This window comes from Belonocnema kinseyi, chromosome 3 (assembly GCF_010883055.1).
Source record: "Belonocnema kinseyi isolate 2016_QV_RU_SX_M_011 chromosome 3, B_treatae_v1, whole genome shotgun sequence".
In the NCBI taxonomy this organism is placed as follows: Eukaryota; Metazoa; Arthropoda; class Insecta; order Hymenoptera; family Cynipidae; genus Belonocnema; species Belonocnema kinseyi.
The window spans coordinates 77,933,065-77,952,778 of NC_046659.1; the positions used below are offsets into that span (position 1 = coordinate 77,933,065).

Below are 19,714 nucleotides of genomic sequence, written 5' to 3' on the forward strand. Positions count from 1 at the left end.
CCATCCTTGTAGAGCCCCGCATGCAAGGATAAGGCTGCTTACTCTGAGAGGTCGCCTGGTATCCCAGTGTCACCGTTCTAGACACCTCACCCAGGTGCCATTTAGCTTTCGGCACGGTTTTCACACCTCCGCTTGGAGGTATATATATATATATATAACCAAGCAGTTGCATTTAAATCCTTATAGTTTGACTCTCAGTCAAAAGGGACGATTTTTCAATAGAATAGGTAATTTTTACCGAATAGTTCAATTTTTATTCCAAAAAGATGAAATTTGTAGAAAACATTCAAACTTTCAACAAAAACATTAATTTTTCACCAAGAAAAATCAATTTTCAACTAAAAATAGTTTAATTTTCTTATTCGGTTCTATTATGTCAGTTCGCATGTAAACGAAAAAACGGGCAAAATTCTTGAAAAAATTAAAACTGAATGCGGATTCACGAAATTAGATATTGTTCAAGTTCGAACGCTTCTAATTACAAAGATTTAATGAGAAATTATTCAATTTTGAAAATTCTCAATTAAAATATGCAATTTTTTCTAGTTTTTAATTTCAATTTTAAAAGCTTCGTTCTCATGAAAATAAAAACTAATTATAGCGAACTTCTGAGAAAAACAGACCACATTTTTGTTTAAAAATAAAAAAATACCCACAATCCAAGCCCTGTATATTTTAATTTCAGAAAACGAGGATCTTATTCGTGATGTATTAAACCAAGCAATATCCGAAACCTTGGAAACTGATCAAGCCGAATCGACAAATGAATTTTCAATTTCATCAGATTCGATCTTTTCCGGTAAGAAAATCGACCAAGATTAAAAATATCTTTTTCTGTTAAGACAAAAATTTATCACTATTAAACATCTCTTAACTTTACAGACTCGCCTTAACCAAATAAGTTCTAAAAGGTGTTGAATTCCCAGCTCTCAGCATTTTTCTCAAGCGATATGAAAATAAAAATGGCCTCTATTTAATCTTTGCCACAACTTTTATTGCATAAAGCCTCAAGTAAATTTTTACAAATCGTCAAACTTCGCCTAGAGGAAAGAGGAATACAATAAAAGCAAGGCAACGTTCAAGCTTCTATGACTAATGAATATGCAAATAAAATTTCAGTTTAACCCTAAAATCATATTCTAAAATATTCGTTATTCGTTAGAAACCAGTATTGATTAGGAAAATATTACTGTGTTTGCAATAATTTCTTACTCCTTACAACAACTTAGTCATTTTTTAAATGGATTAGAAAAAATTGCTAATTACTCGAAAATTTGCATTCTTTATTAATTTCGCCGTGAAAAAATTCAACTATATGCAAATAACGATGTAATAATTCCAGAGCGTCTAATCTAAACTTATTTAATGTCCTAATTAATATCAAAGCTGATCTATTAAGCAAACTTAACTCATCCAAGTATTAGATATTTCCACGAATTTTAATACTTATCTCACTTTTTTGGTTCCGTTTTTATAATTAGTGTATTAGAAACTTCCCCTTAATTAATGCACCTCTAAATGATATCCCGAAATAGTTCTAAATGATTTCAGTATCACACGAATCAGCCTTTTTTACACGTATTATTCTTATACTCATGAGTATTAATTTACTTCCTCACGAAATTAAGCATATTATTCAAGGGTTATAAAACAAAAAATTCTAACTAATAATCGACGACTATTAAAAAAAACTTTCCCCAGTCCCAAGAGACTGAGAACTAACTGATCTGAACATTTTTTATCATAAAAAAAAATAATATGCAATCTCGTGAACAGGGTGGCGATTGGGCGGACGGTTCCAAATTCTTGGATTTTCCCGGTTAAGTTTTTTCATTTTCCCGGTCAATTAAATAAAAAATATTCAAATTTGCCACAAAACTCAAACATTTATTTTAATTTATCACGTTCATTCTAAGCGAAAAGGTTCAAAGTACCTGAATTTTTATACAAATACTTAAATTTTCCACTAAAATGGAAAATTTTAACTTTCAGCTGGAAAAATTAGTTAGAAAAGTTGATTTTTACGCCAAAAAGATAAATTTTCAACTAAAATTATGAATATTTAATTGAAAAACTTGAATTTTCAACCACAAGGATTAATTTTCTAACAAAAAATACTATTTTAAAAAAACATGAATTTTTCAACTAAATAATTTAATTTTCAATTAAAGGAGACAAATTTTTAACCAAATAGTTAAATCTTGAACTAAAAAAGCAACTTTTAACCAAAAATGGAATAGTTACATTTTTTAGATAATAAAATTAATTTGTAACCTAACTCATGAATTATCAATCGAAATGATGAATCTTAAACTGAAATAGTTAAACCAAAAACATGAATTTCCAACAACAAAAAAAAGATGAACTGAAAAAAAGATTAATTGTCGACCAAAACTTCAATAATTTAATTTTAAGTTAACAAAATTAATGTTCAACCAAACAGATGAATTTTTAACTAAGAATACAAAATATTCAACTAAGATGATGAATATTTATATGAAATAGTTCAACTTTAGACCAAAAAGATCAATTTTTAAATAAAAAATATCATTTTTTAACAAGGAATTGAATAATTGAATTTTTAGCCAAAAATTAATGTTGAACCAATGAAATGAGTTTTTAATTAAAAAATTAATTTCCAACCAAAAAGGAAACAAATTTTCATCAAAATACTTACATTTTCTGAAAAAAATCCTTTCCATTCAAAGAAAAACCCATTTTTTAAACAAATAGGTCATTTTCTACCCAAGAAATGAATTTTTTAAATAAAATTATTAATCTTAAATACAAATTTAACAAAAAAGTTCAACTTTGAACCCAGTAATTTTATTTCCAACCTAAAAGATGAATTTTTAACTAAAATGATAAATATTAAACTGTTTTCCATATTTGAGTGAAATAAGTTCAATTTTCAGTTTAAAAAAATTACATACAACAAAAAACTAACTTTAAAAAATAGTTGCACTTTCAAAAGTGACTAAATTTCAACTAAAATTGTAGATCTTTGACTAGAATAGTTGAATTTCAAACCAGAAAGGTCAATTTTCAACTAAGATTATAAATATTTAAGTGAAATAATTAAATTTTTTTATCAAAAAGATTAATTTTCAAACAAGAACATTGATTTCTACCAAAAAATACGAATTTTCAATTGAAAAATAATTTTGAATAATTAAAAGGTCAAAATAAAAAGTTAAAAGAAGTTTTAACAGAATAATTTACATTTTAACCAATCAATTTTATTTCCAACCTAAATTAACTGGAATACTTAAATTTTCAAACTAAAAGAAGAAATTTTAGACAAGAAGATTAACTTTCAAAGAAAAAGATCAATTTCTATGAAAGAATCATTTTTTGTAACAAAACATGTGTAACTGATGAATTTTAAATTAAAATGATGAAGCTTCAACTGGTATAGTTGAAATTTGTATGAAAAAGAGAAAATTTCCATCATTAAGATTAATTTTATATAAAAAGATGAATTTTCCACAAAGTTCATACATTTTCGAACAAATAGTTCAATTTTTATATAAAAAATTTCCATTTTCAGCCAAATAGTTTAAATTTAATTTTAAAAAAAGTTAAATTTCTAAATTAAGATCGAACATAACTCTATTTCCTTATGAAAAAAATATTTATGCAAAAAAAGCATGCAAAATATTTACAATTGAAAAACAGACTTCCAAACTAGCTTACTTTTCGGCTCATTAGATACAAATACAATTTTTTAGACAAAACGTATTTTCAGCAAAATAGTTCAATTTTCTACTGGAATAGTTAAATTTTTGGATAATAAATATTGATTTTTAACAAAATAGTTACATTTTCAACCATAGATGATTTTCAATTAAAATGACGAATCTTCAATAAAAAAATTAATGTTTAATAAATGAGTTTAACTTTGAACCAAGTAGTTGAATTTTTAAATAAGTAAATGAATCCCTAACTTAATAAACACACTTACTTGTCCTACGACTATAGGTAAAAGTAGAAATCATTTTTCTAAATTGACCAAAATTATTTAAATAATGTAATAATCCCGGTTTTTTAATTGAATTCTCGGCCATTTCCCTGCCAAATCGCCACCCTGGCTAAAGTATTAAGAACATGACTTTCGAAATGAGAAATCTACATAATAAGCTAGAAAGCAACTTTGCTTATAGAAGTAAATTAAAAGGTTGCTATGAAAACTGTATTAGTCAGAAGATTCCTCGGCAAGAAGAGAGGACATAAAAATCTTGAATTTCACGTCCTTTGCATCGGTCGAAGATTTCCTCTCGATGATCAATTTCCGTTTTTTCGCCTGGAATTCTTTCGAATTGCCAGAATCGGATTCTCGTCCGATAACATCAATGTGCTTTCGCTTGCAGCCATCAATGCTGTCATCTTCTCGAGCCCGACTCAATTCGGCCGTCAGATCTCCTATTTTCTGCTCCCACTCTTCCAGATGTTTCCTCATTTCTGCAATTTGGGTGTCCTGTTCGGTTATTTTCTTCGCTTGCTCCTGCAACTTTGCACTCTGCAGTTGTATCTGCAGACCCTGTCTCTTCATTCTCTGCTTGACTTTGCCAATCTGACCTTTCACAGAGACGACGGACGTTTTATTTCTTCGGGTGCGACTGTAAATCTTCTTGAAGATTTGATGGAGTCTGTCGCGGCTGAAACCGTGCGAGAGGACTGAACTGCCCGAGCCTGAGTGATGTGCGATTTTCAGACTTGTAGAAGGCATATCGTAGGAACTAACGTTGCTCACTGATGCACAGATACTGTGCTTCAAGTCTGGCAAGATTTTCTCGTCGAAATGCTCCATTGCCATGCTACTAATGTCACGGAGCTCTTGTAGAATTTCGTGGGGCCGAGGCGGCGTTGTCGTGAAGCTAATTTGTTTCAGAATTCGAAGGATTTCATCGATCACCTGGAATGAAGAACAAATAAATGTTGAAAAGCAAATCTCCCTATAATTTCACAAGGTATCTTTGAATCTTTGATATGTTCTGGTCCGAGCTCTGCGAAAATTTAAATTTGATAAACTAAAAATAGCTTTTCTTATACAAATTATTAATAAAAGTTTATAGAATATTTGGTAAAATAAAGTAAAAGAGTAAGTCACTCAGCTTGATTGAGCAAAAATTTAATATTTTAATTACTGGTCATTTTTCCTTAAGCAGTTCTGAATTTTACATACATAACATTATTGTCTACTGTGAAAAATTCAAAGTACGTGATTTGATAATAATGTATATTTTTTCTAGCACATTGGAGACTTTTCAACCAATAAAGATACATTTTGAACCAAAAATAAAAGTTCAATTTCCAAACAAAATGATGAGGCTTCAAGCAAGAAGATTAAGTTTCTATCAATACTTGAAGGGGAAATTTTCAACAAAATACATAAATTTCCAACTAAATATTAAACATTATAACTAAAAAGGGTATATTTTCTAGTAAAAAATATGAATTTTCAACTAAAGAAAAAACATTTTCAACCAAAAATGGAGCAGTTACATTTTCTGTTAAAAAAATAATTTTCAACCAAAAAAAGCGATTCTTTTATTAGAGTAGTTGAATTTCCAGCCATAGAGATGCATGTTCTACTAATTTAATGAATCTTCAACCAAAAATATTTCTTTTTATCAAAATTGTACAACTTTGAACCAAAAAATATGGATTTTACAACGAAAATTAAAAGTGAATATTTTTTAGCTAAAAAATAGGTTAACATTAAATAAAAAAAACAGTTGATTTTCAACAAAAACAGATAAATCTTAAATGAAACTCAATCTTTATGTTCAAAGATTAATTTTCAAAACAAAACAAAAAAAGTTTCAATAAAATAGTTTAATTTTCATCGGAAGAAAGGAATTATAAACAAATTTTGAAACAAAAAATTAAACAGTACAATTTTCAGTTGAAAAATCATTTTTAACCAAAAAAGGGAGTTTTTAAGAAATTATTATTATTAATTATTATTATAATTTTCAACAAAAAAAGATGAAGTTCCAAACAAGTCGAGTTTTCAATTAAAAAGTTAATTTCTAACAAAACAAAAAATACATACTTTTTTAACAAAGTAGTTAAATTTGTAACTAACGAAATGAATATTTAACCAAAATAAATCACTTTGAAAACACGGCGAGTAATTTTCTTTTAACCCTCTAATGGCGCACCCAGAACATATTTCAGAGATGAAAACTGTTTAGAATACATATTTTTCAACTTTTCAGGAATAAAATAAAATCTTTGAAATGTCAGGAATACAGCTGTATAAGTTTGGTATTAATATTTTAATTAGTCAAAAGATAGTATAATTTTAAAAAAAATACAAAAATGATCAAAAATGATCGAAAATTGCAAAAATCGCGTTTTCTTCGAAAATTTCTCAAAATGGTGTGAAATTAAAAAAAAACGTAGTGATTCGTACACTATACACATCCAACTGTAGGTCGTGTTATCAGTTCTTTTATCATAAAAAATTATACTTATTTTTCAAATCTGAAGATTGTGAATCAGATGCTGACTTTTGAGTAGGGTCACATGCCTCATAATTAGGCCTTATTTTCCACCTAATATAGCGACTCCAACCCCCACAACCCTTTTCTTATCTTCTTCAGAATTTTCACTTCTATATTACCTCTGGGTACCTACGGACCCAGGGGCGCCATCAGAGGGTTAAAAAAGTCAATTTTAAAACACATAGTTGAGCTTTTAACTAAAAGTAATTTTTCAAATAAAAAAGATCAGTTTATTCAAAAATGAAACAAGAACAAAGAAAAAACCAATTTTCAATCAAAGAGAAGAAACTTCAAGAGATGAAATTTTAATCAAAAACAGTTGAATCAAAGAAGAAAAAGACGATTTTTCTCCAAAAAAGTTGTTTTTTGAATTTTAAAATGTGGATCTTTTTAATTTTCGCTATAAAAAAGGACAAATTTGTAATACAGGTAATATGAAATATTTTACTATTCAGAAATATGTAACAAAAACTGACGTCCTTGAAATATTATATTTTTTTCTTTTCAAACTGAATAACTGACCCCTTGACTTTATTTTACGAATTAACTATAAACTTTTATTAATACAAAAATAATTCCATCTACAGACCAAAATCCTATCAAAGCAGGGGAACCAATTTTTAACACAAAAAGACGAATTTTTAATTACAAGAGTTGAGTTCTCATGCCAAAAATATAATTTTTTAGAAATCATATGACTTTTGAACCCGAAAAGATGAATTTTTTAATTAAAAAAGTTGATTTCTGAAGCCAAAAATATAATTTTTTAGAAATCATATGACTTTTGAACCCAAAAAGATGAATTTTTAACAAAAAATGTTAATTTAGAACCAAATGGTAGAATTTTCTATCTACAAAATTAATTTTCCACCAAACAGTTGCATTTACAGTCAATTAGTTGAACTTTCAACCAGAACGACAAATTTGCAACTACACAAGATTTTTCAGTCAAGAAAGAAATAAATTTCAACCAAATTGTGATATTTTTAAGCTGAAAAAGCGAATTTTGTACGAAACAGTTGAACATTCAATCCGAAAATATGAATTTTCAAGAAAAAGGCTAATTTAAGAAAAAAGATGAATCTTTAACAAAACATGATTTTTTTTACCAAAAAACTATTTTTAACAAAATAAATAAATTTTTAACCGTATGTTCAATTTTACGCCCCAAACACGAATTCTTCAGAAGTAATTAAAAGTCATTAAAATTCCAGTTGTCATTAAAAAATTAATTTTTCACCAAGAAAGTTAAGCTATAGATACGATTTTTTTTTAATAAAGTTGAATAATCAACTTAAACAATTAAATTTTCAACAAAAAGATCATTTTTAACGAAAAAATATTAATTTGTAACCAAATGTTTAAATTAACAAACAAAAAACATTTAAATTCGACCAATTAGTTGATCATTCAAGTCATACATTAAATTTTCTTTAAATAAAGTTGAATTATCAACTTGAAAAGTTAGATTTGCAACAAAAAAGATTATTTTTAACGAAAAAAGGTGAATTTTCAACCAAATGTTTGAATTCTGAAAGAAAAACATTCGTGTTCAACCAATTACTTGAACTTCCAAGCCAAAATTACGATTTTTTAAAAATGAAATTGAATTTTCAATAAAAAACTCAGTTTTAACAAAAAAGATGACTTTGCAACCCTACAGTAGAATTAAAAAAAAATACAAAATAGTTAAGCTTCCAGGACAAATATACGATTTTTTAAAATAAAATTTGAACATCGACCTGAAAAGTTGAATTAATAATCGAATTATTTATTAACCATAAATAAAACAGTACACCTTTCAATTTAAAAAAAAAACTTTTAACAAAAAAAAGTTTGATTTTTATCGATGATTTTTATGGCGTTGATTGTCTTGTTTCGAAATCCATCAAAATATTTTTTTAAAAAAGGTCCATGATGAATAAAATGGCGGCGGTTTTTCTGAAAATATTAAAAATTGAATTCCCTACACTTATATTTTTTGCCAATTTGTTGTTTGAATTTTTATTTGCACAAGAAAGACATCTTGTGAGTTTTATGCGGGCTAAATAACTTCTGTGACCAGGAAATTTTCTATGAAAATTACATCTTGCTCTTTTGCAATACATTTCATCGTTTACGAGAAAATATGTATTTTTAACAGAAAAGTTCATTTTTAATTGAATAACAGTTGAATTTTAAATCTAATAATTTAAATTTCTATCAAACTTTGGAAATTTAAAGCTAAAAAGACTAATTTTTCGTAAAATAGTTGAATTTTTAAATACAAAATATGAATTTTGAATCAAACAATTGACTTTTCAGCGTAACAAATAAAATGTCTACAAAACAAGACGATTTTTCGACAAAAAAATTGAATTTTCAAGAAAACACACGGGGTATCAACCAATTAGTTGAATTTTCGACTAAAGAGGAACATTTCAAACAAAAAAAAACTTATTTTGAACAAAGTAGTTGAATTTTTACACCAACGAGATGCATTTTCAAACCAAAAAGACAAATTTCCACGAAGACAGATTATTCAGTCTTTCATTTTTTCCAAGTTTGTGCAACCTTTAGTCAAATAGTGGACTTTTCAAACGAAAAAGACGACTTTTTAATAAAACAGTAGAAATTTTAACAAAATAATTACATATATAACCAAAAGAGATTTATTCTGCACCAAAAATATAATAGTAGACTTTTTAATTAAAAAGAATGAACTTTCAACCGAAAAAAGGTGACTTTTTTTACCACAAGATGAATTTTAAGTCTAAAAGAACGATATTTTTTTTCCAAAAAAGACCGAAAGTCCCGAAAGAAAAAAAAACCATCATCTACAACATTGTTGAATTTTCAAGCAAAAAGGATACCTTTTCAAAAAAATAATAACAGTTTCAATCAAATAATACCAGAACAAGGTGGTCGTTTTAATCAAAGTAAAATATTCCCGGTTTGCAAACATTTTTCACGGTCAATGAAATTAACAAATTTGAAATCTAAAGCTAAAAATGTTTCCATTTGATGTAATAAAAACTAAGCTGAAAATCATTTTAGACCATTTTGAGCTATAAAAATTAAAATAGTTTTAAAATCCTTAAAAAGCTTCAAAACTTTATTTCAAAATCTTGAAAAATATACAGGCTGTTTCTGATTTTTTCAAATTTTAAATTATTTTTGAAATTTTTTCAGTATATCTAAACATTTGATTAAATTATATGAATGTTTCCTACAATCTTTCTTAAATTTGTTTAAATCCTGCAAAATTAAAAATACTTCCCTAAAATATTTCAGATTCATTTTTGAAATCTTTTTAAATTGTCTCTTTGAATTAATTTTTCAAAATAAAAAACTCATTTTCAACTTTCCTAGGAATCTTAAGAAAATAATTTCAAATTTTACATTATTTTGTATCTTTTTATAACTTCGAAATATCTCTTCTACTTACTCGAAATTGTTCTAGGAGTAATAGGTATTTAATATTCATTTATACAACAAAATTCAACAATTTTAATAAAAAATTTAAATTTTTCAATTAGAACTATTCAAAATGTAACGTTTAAAGTTTATTAAAAAAATTTAATATTTGTTTTCTAATTACTGATTTTAAATGAGCAGTTCAAAATTTCTAAATGTTAAGCTATTGATATTTTCTTTATTCAAAAAATGTAATTCTCAAATTTGAGAATAAAACAATAACTGAAATTTAGTTAATTTCAATATAATTAATAAATAAATTAATAAATAACAATAAACGAATGAATAATTATGAATATATTATTTTGAAGTTATTTCAATCATTATAATTTATATTCACAGCTGATCAACTAAAACTTTTTTATATAAAAAATTGTCGACTTTAAACGCTTATAATGTTTAATTTTTTAAATCTTTAATTCGGAATTTTTTTAATACATTTTTTTCGAATTATGCATTGTAAACCAAGTTCTACAATAATTGAAACACACAATATTTCAACAAAAAATGTTTAAAAACTTAAAATCAAACTTTAACAGATTTTTTTCTAAAAATTTGTAAAATTTCCGGCCAAAAAATTAAATCATTGTTAATTCCCGGTTTCCTGGTCCAGTGAAAGGATGAATTCTTAAACATAAATAAAACAGTAGATCTTTCAATACAAACATTAACTTTTAATGAGAAAAAGTTCGATTTTTTAATTTCTTTTTGATTTAAGCGAAAAACCGGGAGTTTCTTGAAAACAGGGAAAAAACTATAAATTCTTTTTAAAAAATGGGAAAAGAAGAATATAGTGTGAAGTCGGTCCTGCAAAGAATTTGAAAATATAAATTAAGAACCTACTTTTCCGGGAATAAAACAGCATAGATTTAGATCCACGTATTTGATGAATGTCATGGACAACATCGAAATTCGGGTCTCAATCGCTGTTAAAATGTCGCAATGCCGCGACAAAGGATGACTTCTTCTTTCTGATTCTCTGCGTGGAAGTTGACTTTTCACAGAACGCAAACATTGTCCGTGATACTTTTCCATTAAATTAAATCCTCGATTCAACAGTTTCTTGCAAATGCGATCAAACTGCTTGCAGACCTAGAAGTTAAATTAAAAAAATCAAGTTTAACTAGGTGAATTATCATTTTTAATTAAAAAACAAAATTATGTTTCTATTATTTACCCTGCAAGTTTGTATTTTTCATTTCTTTGGTATAAAAGAAGAGTTTTTTTTAAATTACAATATAATGAGCTGACTAATATAAAACTATTTTAAGGAATATAGAAAAGTTTGCCACTGTCATTCGTAACAATAGGTGACCCTGAGCAAAAAGTACATGCTACATAAAAAGCAGAAAAGTCTCAAATAAAAAGAAAATGGTTCATATTTATTTCTGGTAGTATTTAAATCGGTTCAAATTAGAACTTTACAAAGTAAAACAGGCAAACCAAACTAGTTTTGCGTGAAAACAAAGTTCCTACTTTTGGAGTAAAAATAGTATTCACAGGAAATTTTGAAACCCACAAATAGGAAAGTTATTAATGAAAAAATATTTTAAACATAGATATAGTAGTATTTATTTATAATGCTTCTTACAATTCTGTTTTTCGCAATTTCGTCGTAGGAGAGGTTAGTAAGAATTTCCTCCAGCACATCTTCAGGCAGGTTGTCTAATCTTAACATTTCACTACTATAATAAGTCATTGTAAGACATTCGACTTTATTCCACAAAGATAAGCAGTCTATTAATCTGAGCACCAGTTTTGATGATTAAAATCTGCGCATTATAAGTACTTCGCAACAAGAAAACAATAACAAAGACTAAAGTGGACCAAGAAACAAGTTCTAGACTTTTGTTTACGACAAGTTCACAAGACGCTGCTACTTTCATTTTCAAAGCGCATGTGCAAAAGCGGTTTTTTTATTGGTCACCAGCTCCCGCGTTTCTTTTTCAAACATTTAAAAATCGGAATTTGTTCAATAAATGGGGGAATTTACTACTCACTTAGTACGCGATCTGTTCAGGCTCGAGTTCTGCGAAAATGTTTGTGTGAAAAATAGCTTCATTTACACAAATTATTAATCAAAGTTTATAGTTTACTCCTAAAATAGAGTTAAAGTGTCATTCTATTTGAAAAGAAAAAAAATTAATATTTTAAGCAGGGTCAGTATTTCTTACACAGTTTTAAATTTCACAAAACATTATTGTTTGCTAAAAGAACATTTCAAAGTACATATTTTCAAAAGCTTTCTATTTTTTATAGCGAAAAGTAAAAGCAACCATATTTTCAAATTAAAAAAACAAACTGTTTTAGAGCAAAGTCGGCTTCTTCTTCTTTTGGTTGAATTCAAGTGTTTTTTTTTTATAAAATTTTATCGGTTGAAGTTTCTTCTCTTGTTTGAAAATTTAACTGTTTTGTTGAAAATTTGTCCTTTATTTGTTTTTGTTTTATTTTTGGTGAATAACTGATTTTTTTATTGGAAAAATTGCAGGCCTTGTTGAAGATTCGTCCTTTTTGGTCCAATTCAAAGGCTTTTAACTAAACATATATTTTGGTTGAAATATCAACTATTATATTTTACGTTTTTTGTTGAAGTTTTATCTCTTTGGTTTAAGATAAATTAGTTTGGTGAAAATCAGTTGTTTTTTTCATTAAAAATTGAGTAACTGAACATGTAATGTGTTGAAAATTACCTTCCTAGTTCCATCATTTTGGTTAAAAATTATACTGTTTCATTTTTGGTTCAAAATTTATCTTTATTAGTTTAAAATTTTATTATTTGGTAAAAAAATGAAGAGTGTTATCAAAACAAGTAGTTTGGCTTTTTTCAGCAAACAATAATATTATGTGTGTAAAATTCTAAACTACGCAAGAAAAAGTGATCAGTAATTAAAATATTACATTTTTTCTCTTGAAACTGAATAACTTACTCTTTTAATATATTTTTTTAATGAACTATAAGCTTTTATTAATAATTTGTATGAAAAAGAAATTTCTTATTTATTAAATTTAGATTTAGAACTCGGACCCGAACAGATCGCGCTCTCTGGTGAAAGGTAAACTTCCCTATTACTATTTTTCAACAATAAACTTTATATAAAAAAGATTCATTATTAAGAACTAAGTGAATCAGAAATTAAGAATGCAATTTATAATATTTATTCGAATGCTTAAAGTAATACACTTGAATCCAAATTGCTCTAGATGTTTGTTTTACATAAATTGTCCTTTTTATGGATAAGAAATTCCTACCAGTACCATATTTGAATTATTCACATGAATGCATGTATGCCAAAAATAAATTTTCTATACATAAAAACTGGCTCTTGATTGCAATTCATTGGATACTGAAACAAAAAATTAATATCAGTTTATTCAACCCTTGTGCAATTCCTGGGAACCCACAGGGTGCCCACCACGGTACATTTTTGCATGTAAGTGGAGTAAAAATTAAAATTCAGCTTAGAGTGTCGTTGTCTAGTTCAATTTTATGAAAATTATGTATTTAGAATTTATTTAAGAATTTTGTTGGAAAAAATAATCGACTTCAAAGCATACATATCCCAGTGGGCACAAGACTCTGAAAATCCCAAGAACGTCATTGGGACGTTCCTAGGAAGTCCTATTTCAGCCCAATTAACGTCTCTAACAAGTCCAATGTCCTAACGATGACCTGAAATGACGTCTTAAAACAGGGACGTTCTCGGGACATTTTTCGTGCTGACATTAGACGTTTTAAGAGCATCTCTAGAATGTCCGAAAAAGACATGTTATAAAAGACGTCCTAGAGATGTCCCAAAAAAACGTTATAAGTTATTTACCCTGATTGGACGTTTTTTGGACGTTCTAAAAAAGTCTTGTGAAAAATCGTGCACACTGGGTTTTTTGCCCATTGGGATGTCTTGTACAACACCCAGCGGGTACCCAGTGGGCACAAAATTTGGCGACGTCCTTACGACATCGTGGCGACATCTTTACGACATCTTTATGGCATCTTTACGACAGAATATGTCCATGTAGTTTCAATGTCTTTGCGAAATCGTAAAGACATCGTCGGATCATGCGACTTATTTACGATATCTTAAAGACACCTTGACGACAAGGGCATAGGATATCGTAAAGTTGTCGTTAAGTAATAATAGAATTATTAATTATTTAATAAATGATGAATTAATGATTAATTAATCGTTATACATTCTGTGTGCGGCAACCCGACTTGCAACATTATTCGTCGGGTTGCAGTGTAACCGTTCTGTTCGCGAGGGATACTATAAAAACATCTGGGTGAATTACTGTATTGTGTCGGTTTTTTGTATTTTTTAAAGTGTTTTGTGTCTTTGGCACTCATTTTTGATATAAATGGGAGTAAACAAGAAGGAAACAATTTTGATTTCATAGTTATTTAAAAAATTGAATAAAGGTGGGCACCCTGGTACTCCGGGTTTGTAACAACGAGTAATGTTGGGTGTGCACAAAAGTTTTAAAATTAGACTGTGATAACGTCAATTTTTTCAAACACACCTTATTCACATTGCGCTCGGCATTTCTCAATTGTTTCAAAATTGTTTGGGTTTTGTTCAGATCCTCCGTAAGCAAATTCGACACATTTTTCTTCTTGAGGATTATATCCATATCTTATTTTAGATGCTCTGCTGCATTTATCTACTTGTAGAGGTTGGATACAATCTATGTATGAAAAATATTGTTTAATATTGAAATGAAAGTGTAAAAAAATGGTTTATATTTTATTTATCTTCATATTGTTTGATTTTATATAATAAGGGGAGTTAAAAAAACGTCATCACATTGTTAGGGAGGGGAGTGTTAATAAATTTTGTAATGATTTGTGACGAAGGTGGGAGGGGAATCAATGAAGAATGTGACATCGCACTTTAAAAATATATATTTGTATACATTTTCTTTTTGCTTAAGAAAGCACTGCTTTTATTTTAAAAGTAAAATATTTCAACATTACGTTTGTACGTTTTTTTTATTTTATGCATAAAATAATTGTTCCACATGTACAACTTCTTTGATTGAAAATTCAACCGTTTATTTTTTCCTTGAAAATTCAAAAAATTGTTAGAAAATTAAAGTATTTACTTCAAAATTAACTTTTTTTTTGAAAATTCACCTTTTCACCCAGTGGGCCAAAAAATTAAGGATGTCCTAGAAACGCCTTTGGGACATCACTAGGACTTCTTTTATAACATTTCTTTTGGTCATCGTAAGGATGCCCTTAAACCATCTAATGTCAGTGCGAAAGATGGCCCGAGAACGTCCATGTCTTTAAGGCGCCTTTAGGTCATCTTTAGGACATTGGACGTCTTGGAGACTTTTTTTGGCCTGGCATAGGACGTTCTTGGGATTTTCATAGTTTTGTGTCACTGGGCAGGTTTAAAGTTCATCTGCTTTCAAAAACTTTTGACTTTTTAGCTTGAAAACATAACTTTTTTGATGAAAATTCGTCTTTAAGGGTAAAAAAAAGTCAACTATTTTGATAAAGATTTCATCTTCTTTGATATCTTTCATTTAAGGATTTAATTTTTTTAATTTAACTGTTTGCTTGTAAATTAATTTTGGTGTTGAAAATTCATATCTTTGGTCGAAAATTTAACTACTGAATTTAATTCATGTATTTTGTAAAAAATTTGTCTTTTTCCAGAAAATTGACCTTCTAGGTAGAAAATTAATCTTTTTGGTGAAAAAGCAGACTATTTGATTAAAAATTTACAATTTTTGGTTGAAAATGGAACTACGCAGTGAGGAAAAAACTATGAAAATTCCAAAAACGTCCTTAGGACGTTCCTATCACGTCCTATGTCAGGCCAATCAACGTCTCTAAGAACGTCCAATGTCCTGAAGATGACCTAAAGACGCCTTAAAGACATGGACCTTCTCGGGACATCTTTCGTACTAACATTAGACGTTTTAAGAGCATCCCTAGGATGAACAAAAGACATATTATAAAAGACGTATTAGGGATGTCCCAAAGACGTCTCTAGGTGCTCTAGGACATCCTTAATTTTTTTGCTCACTGGATACTGTGTTGAAAGTTGAACAACTTTATTAAAAATTCATCCTTTATAAGTTTGAATAGTCATGTTCATTTTCTGAAATTATTTTTCTTTATTTATAGAATTTAACTATTTGGTAGAAAACGCATTTATTGGTTGGAAAGTTATCGGACTTGGACTGTATTGGTCGTTTTGGGTACAAAAATTATATTTTTAATTAGTATAGATATCTTTGGTTATTGAAAATTAACTGTTTCGTTTACAATTCTCGTTTTTGAGTAGAAAATTCAACGATATTCTAAACAAATAATCTTTTTGGTTGGAAAATTCAACTATTTTACTGGTTTTTGTTGGGGTTTAATCTTTTTTGTTTGAAAATTTATCTTTGTGGGTTTGAAAGTTAACTGTATTCTAAAAGATTTAACTTCTTAGTTTAAAAATTTAAGTATCTTGATGAAAATTCATTAGGGGGGGGGGGGGGGTTGAAAATTTATCTCTTTTGCTTGAAAATCTTTTTTGGTTGAAAATTCAACTATTTTGTTGGAAATAAAATATATTTCGTCTTAAAATTTAATTTGGTATCTTCGTTATTATATTCTGACCCGAATTTCTTGAATTAAAAAGAAATTAATTGAAGGGGAGTTCTGTTCATATTTGTGACATGTAGAAAAATAGAAGAATGTTTGACATTTTTTAAAAATTCTCCTAGGCGTGAACTTTTGCAGACTTTCACGATTTGATTATCAAAATAATATTGGATACTCTAATTTGTCATGTACTCCATCATTTAAAATACAATTCAATTATTTAATTAAATTAAAAAAACATGAAAAATCTATTCAAATATAACATTTCTTCTCACCTGGCTTACAAGCTGATAAACATTTATTCCTATTTTCGAAATTATTTCCGTTTGCTCCACAACCACCGTAGACAAAGCTTACACATCGATTATCCGTTGAACTATAAGCATAACGTTTAAAGGCTGCTTTACACTGACCAGTTTCAATTGATTCCGAGCAAACTGTAAGCATTGACAAAATTAAATTAAGCTAATTTTTTAAGGCCTTGCCGAAGAATCAAATTATAAATTTTGTGAAAAGTTTATGATTATTAAACTCACCATTAGTCACAGATTGTGCAGAACTCCACATTTCTTGATCGAGAAAAGCAAAAATAAATATAAAAGCGGAGCATATTTTGGAAACCATTTTTCCAGATAAGTTTCTTATTGAAAATACTTTTTAAATCGATCAAGGGTAAATGATTCTAAATGAATTTCTAACAGTTATAAGTTTCTCATATAGGTATACTTTTTTGTATCGACAATATTTTTTCTGGACAAGATCACAACCTCACTCTTTTATAATATGTCTATTATGTGGCAGCACGTTTTGAAAATAAATCGTCAGATAACATTTCTAAGGAAAATAAGAGGAAGCCAATAAAAAATATATTTCCTTGTCGACATAACATAATATATTCCAACAAAAGTATGATTTGTTTATTTGCCGGGACAAGTTTTTTTATGATTAATGCAAAACTGTTCAAAATCACTGATGAATTTAAAAAGAAATAATCCAAATTTATGAATTAAAAATGACTCAGTTTTAAAAGTTTCAATCCCAAATTTTCTTAATTTTCAATTTAGTTAGGGGAAACCTCTCTGCAGTGGATAATGCAACCTAGTGGATAATCATTAATCAAAATACTATTGATTATTTGTATTTCATTTGTTTCTCTTAATTAATGATTATCCACTGTAGAGAGGTTTCCCTGATAATTAAGTTTGTAATAGATAGGTATGAAATTTGATGCCCGCGCTTGAAAATTATGTTTAAAGAATTTCTTATTTGCAGACTTTTTCCATTTTGTTAAGTGACCATTTTTTCACATTCCTTGGGGTCAAAAAATTCTTTCTAATCAAAAAACTCAACCATTCGAAAAAAATTTCCAAAACCGAAAAGATTCTTCTCCTATTTACACAGGTGTTTAGAATTTTTTCCGAAAACAGAGTTGAATTAAGAAGGAATTATCCCTTAACAAAATTATTATTCAATATCCATTTTTAATTTTTTTAGGATCCCAATACGCTACGTTTTGGCGTAGTGGCGATTACCGAATTCAAGAATCTTATTTTCGACTCACCCTAATATATGCATCATTTAAATACATTATTTATGTTGGATTTGTATTTGTACAATATTTTTGCACATATTTATCGGTTAGATAAATTGTGATAGTTTGATCTTTCACAAGGCTAAAGAATCTAGTTATAATTATCCACTTTATCTAAATACCTAGACACATGTTTCTGTCAAGGAAAACCGGATATCAAAAGCAAAAAGTTTTAAGAATATTTAAATATATTTTTCAGTTTAAATTTACTTTTTAATTTTTAATTTTGGTATTAGAGAAAGAAACAAATCATATGTGTCTAAAAATTCAAAAGTCGTCTATTATATTTATATTGTTTATTGTGTACATACATTTTTTTTATTCTGAAAACTAACGAATCATCTCAATTTTGGATCCGAACCTCCACTAAAGTTGTGAGTTTTATAATTCAGTAAAGAATGAAAATAAAGATATATGAAAAGTGCATTCTAACTAAAAAATATCTCTTAATATTTGTTGGCTTTATTAAAAACTTAATAATTCAAATAAAAATAAAAACTTTATGAATTCATTCTTGAAAATTACCGAACCGCTTCTGAAATCATGAGATTGATAATTTAATGAACAATAAAACTATATAAATTAAAAATATACGCTAAATATAACAAATATCTCTGAATATTTTCCTTTTTATTATTGAAAATTTACTACATAAATCATTAAAGATTTTATGAAATTGTTTTTGAAAAATTCCGAGCTTCCATCGAATTTATTATTATAATAATTCAGTAAGCAATAAAACTATGTACAATAACAAATACACGCCAAATAAAAAATATTTCTTAATATTTTCGATGTTGTTAAAAAGTGAAAAATTCAAATAAAAACAAAATTTATGAACTTGTTTTTGAAAAAATCTGAACCTCTGCTAAAGTCATAAGTTTGATAATTATGTAAGCCATAATGAAAATTTAAATTTTAGATTTTTCAATAGCATTCTCGATATTTAAAAGAAAAACCGTGAGTTTCATTAGAAAAAGATTAAACTCGATTTTGTCGGTCTTCTTAAAAGAAACAATTCATTTCTTGGACTTTTTTTAGAGTCGCATAGTCTTTCCAAAAAATAATACGAAGTAAGTTTGTAGATCTTTTTGAGGTGGATAATTTTTCGCTAGAAAATTTGTTTTGTTTCTTGCATAGTTTTCCTGGAAAATGGAATTTTTTAAAGCGTTATCACAATTAAAACCAAAACTATACGTCTTGTTAAAAAATGTTCTGAAGCAAATTTATAGATCTTTTTGGAATAACCAATCCTGTGGTTTATTCTGAATTTTTCAAATTACTACTTTTACTACTTATCAACAAGAATCATTAAAAAAATAGTATTCCATTCTTTTTCGAATGAAGTATTTTTACTCTTTTTCTAATGCCTTATAAATAATAATTTAAACAAAAAAATAAAAGAGAATAAAAAATCTTGTTCTGTTTCAGGAATATATATCAAAAAAGAAGAAAGAGATTCATTCAAAAATTGTTCTCCCTAATGTTTATTTATTATTTGTTCATAATTAAAACGACAAACAATGTTAAAAGTTTTAGAAAAAACATTTACTA

General features: G+C 27.5%; 3 protein-coding genes across 4 annotated transcripts in view; 1 reads left to right on the top strand and 2 right to left on the bottom strand.

Annotated features, from left to right (window-relative positions):
* Positions 1-1,300, top strand: part of LOC117169411 (cilia- and flagella-associated protein 91-like) — a 23,929-nt gene extending 22,629 nt beyond the window's left edge. For both annotated transcript variants that reach the window (XM_033355781.1, XM_033355780.1), the window contains exons 10-11: positions 686-799; positions 883-1,300. In XM_033355781.1, the coding sequence (XP_033211672.1) occupies positions 686-799; positions 883-893 (125 nt within the window). In that variant the 3' untranslated portion in view covers positions 894-1,300. The remainder of the gene's footprint in view (positions 1-685; positions 800-882) is intronic.
* Positions 1,301-3,857: 2,557 nt separating this feature from the next.
* On the bottom strand, positions 3,858-12,776 carry LOC117169044 (F-box only protein 28). The gene is made up of 3 exons (XM_033355132.1): positions 11,560-12,776; positions 10,812-11,060; positions 3,858-4,915 (listed from the first exon to the last, which is right to left on the bottom strand). Exons 1-3 carry the CDS (start codon positions 11,665-11,667, stop codon positions 4,196-4,198), a joined length of 1,077 nt encoding a protein of 358 aa, XP_033211023.1. The 5' UTR covers positions 11,668-12,776; the 3' UTR covers positions 3,858-4,195.
* Positions 12,777-12,889: 113 nt separating this feature from the next.
* Positions 12,890-17,375, bottom strand: LOC117169045 (tissue factor pathway inhibitor-like). Its single transcript, XM_033355133.1, has 4 exons — positions 17,106-17,375; positions 16,845-17,006; positions 14,487-14,651; positions 12,890-13,312 (listed from the first exon to the last, which is right to left on the bottom strand). The coding sequence occupies exons 1-3, from the start codon at positions 17,191-17,193 to the stop codon at positions 14,488-14,490; spliced, it is 414 nt and encodes a 137-aa protein (XP_033211024.1). The 5' UTR covers positions 17,194-17,375; the 3' UTR covers positions 12,890-13,312; position 14,487.
* Positions 17,376-19,714: the final 2,339 nt, after the last annotated feature.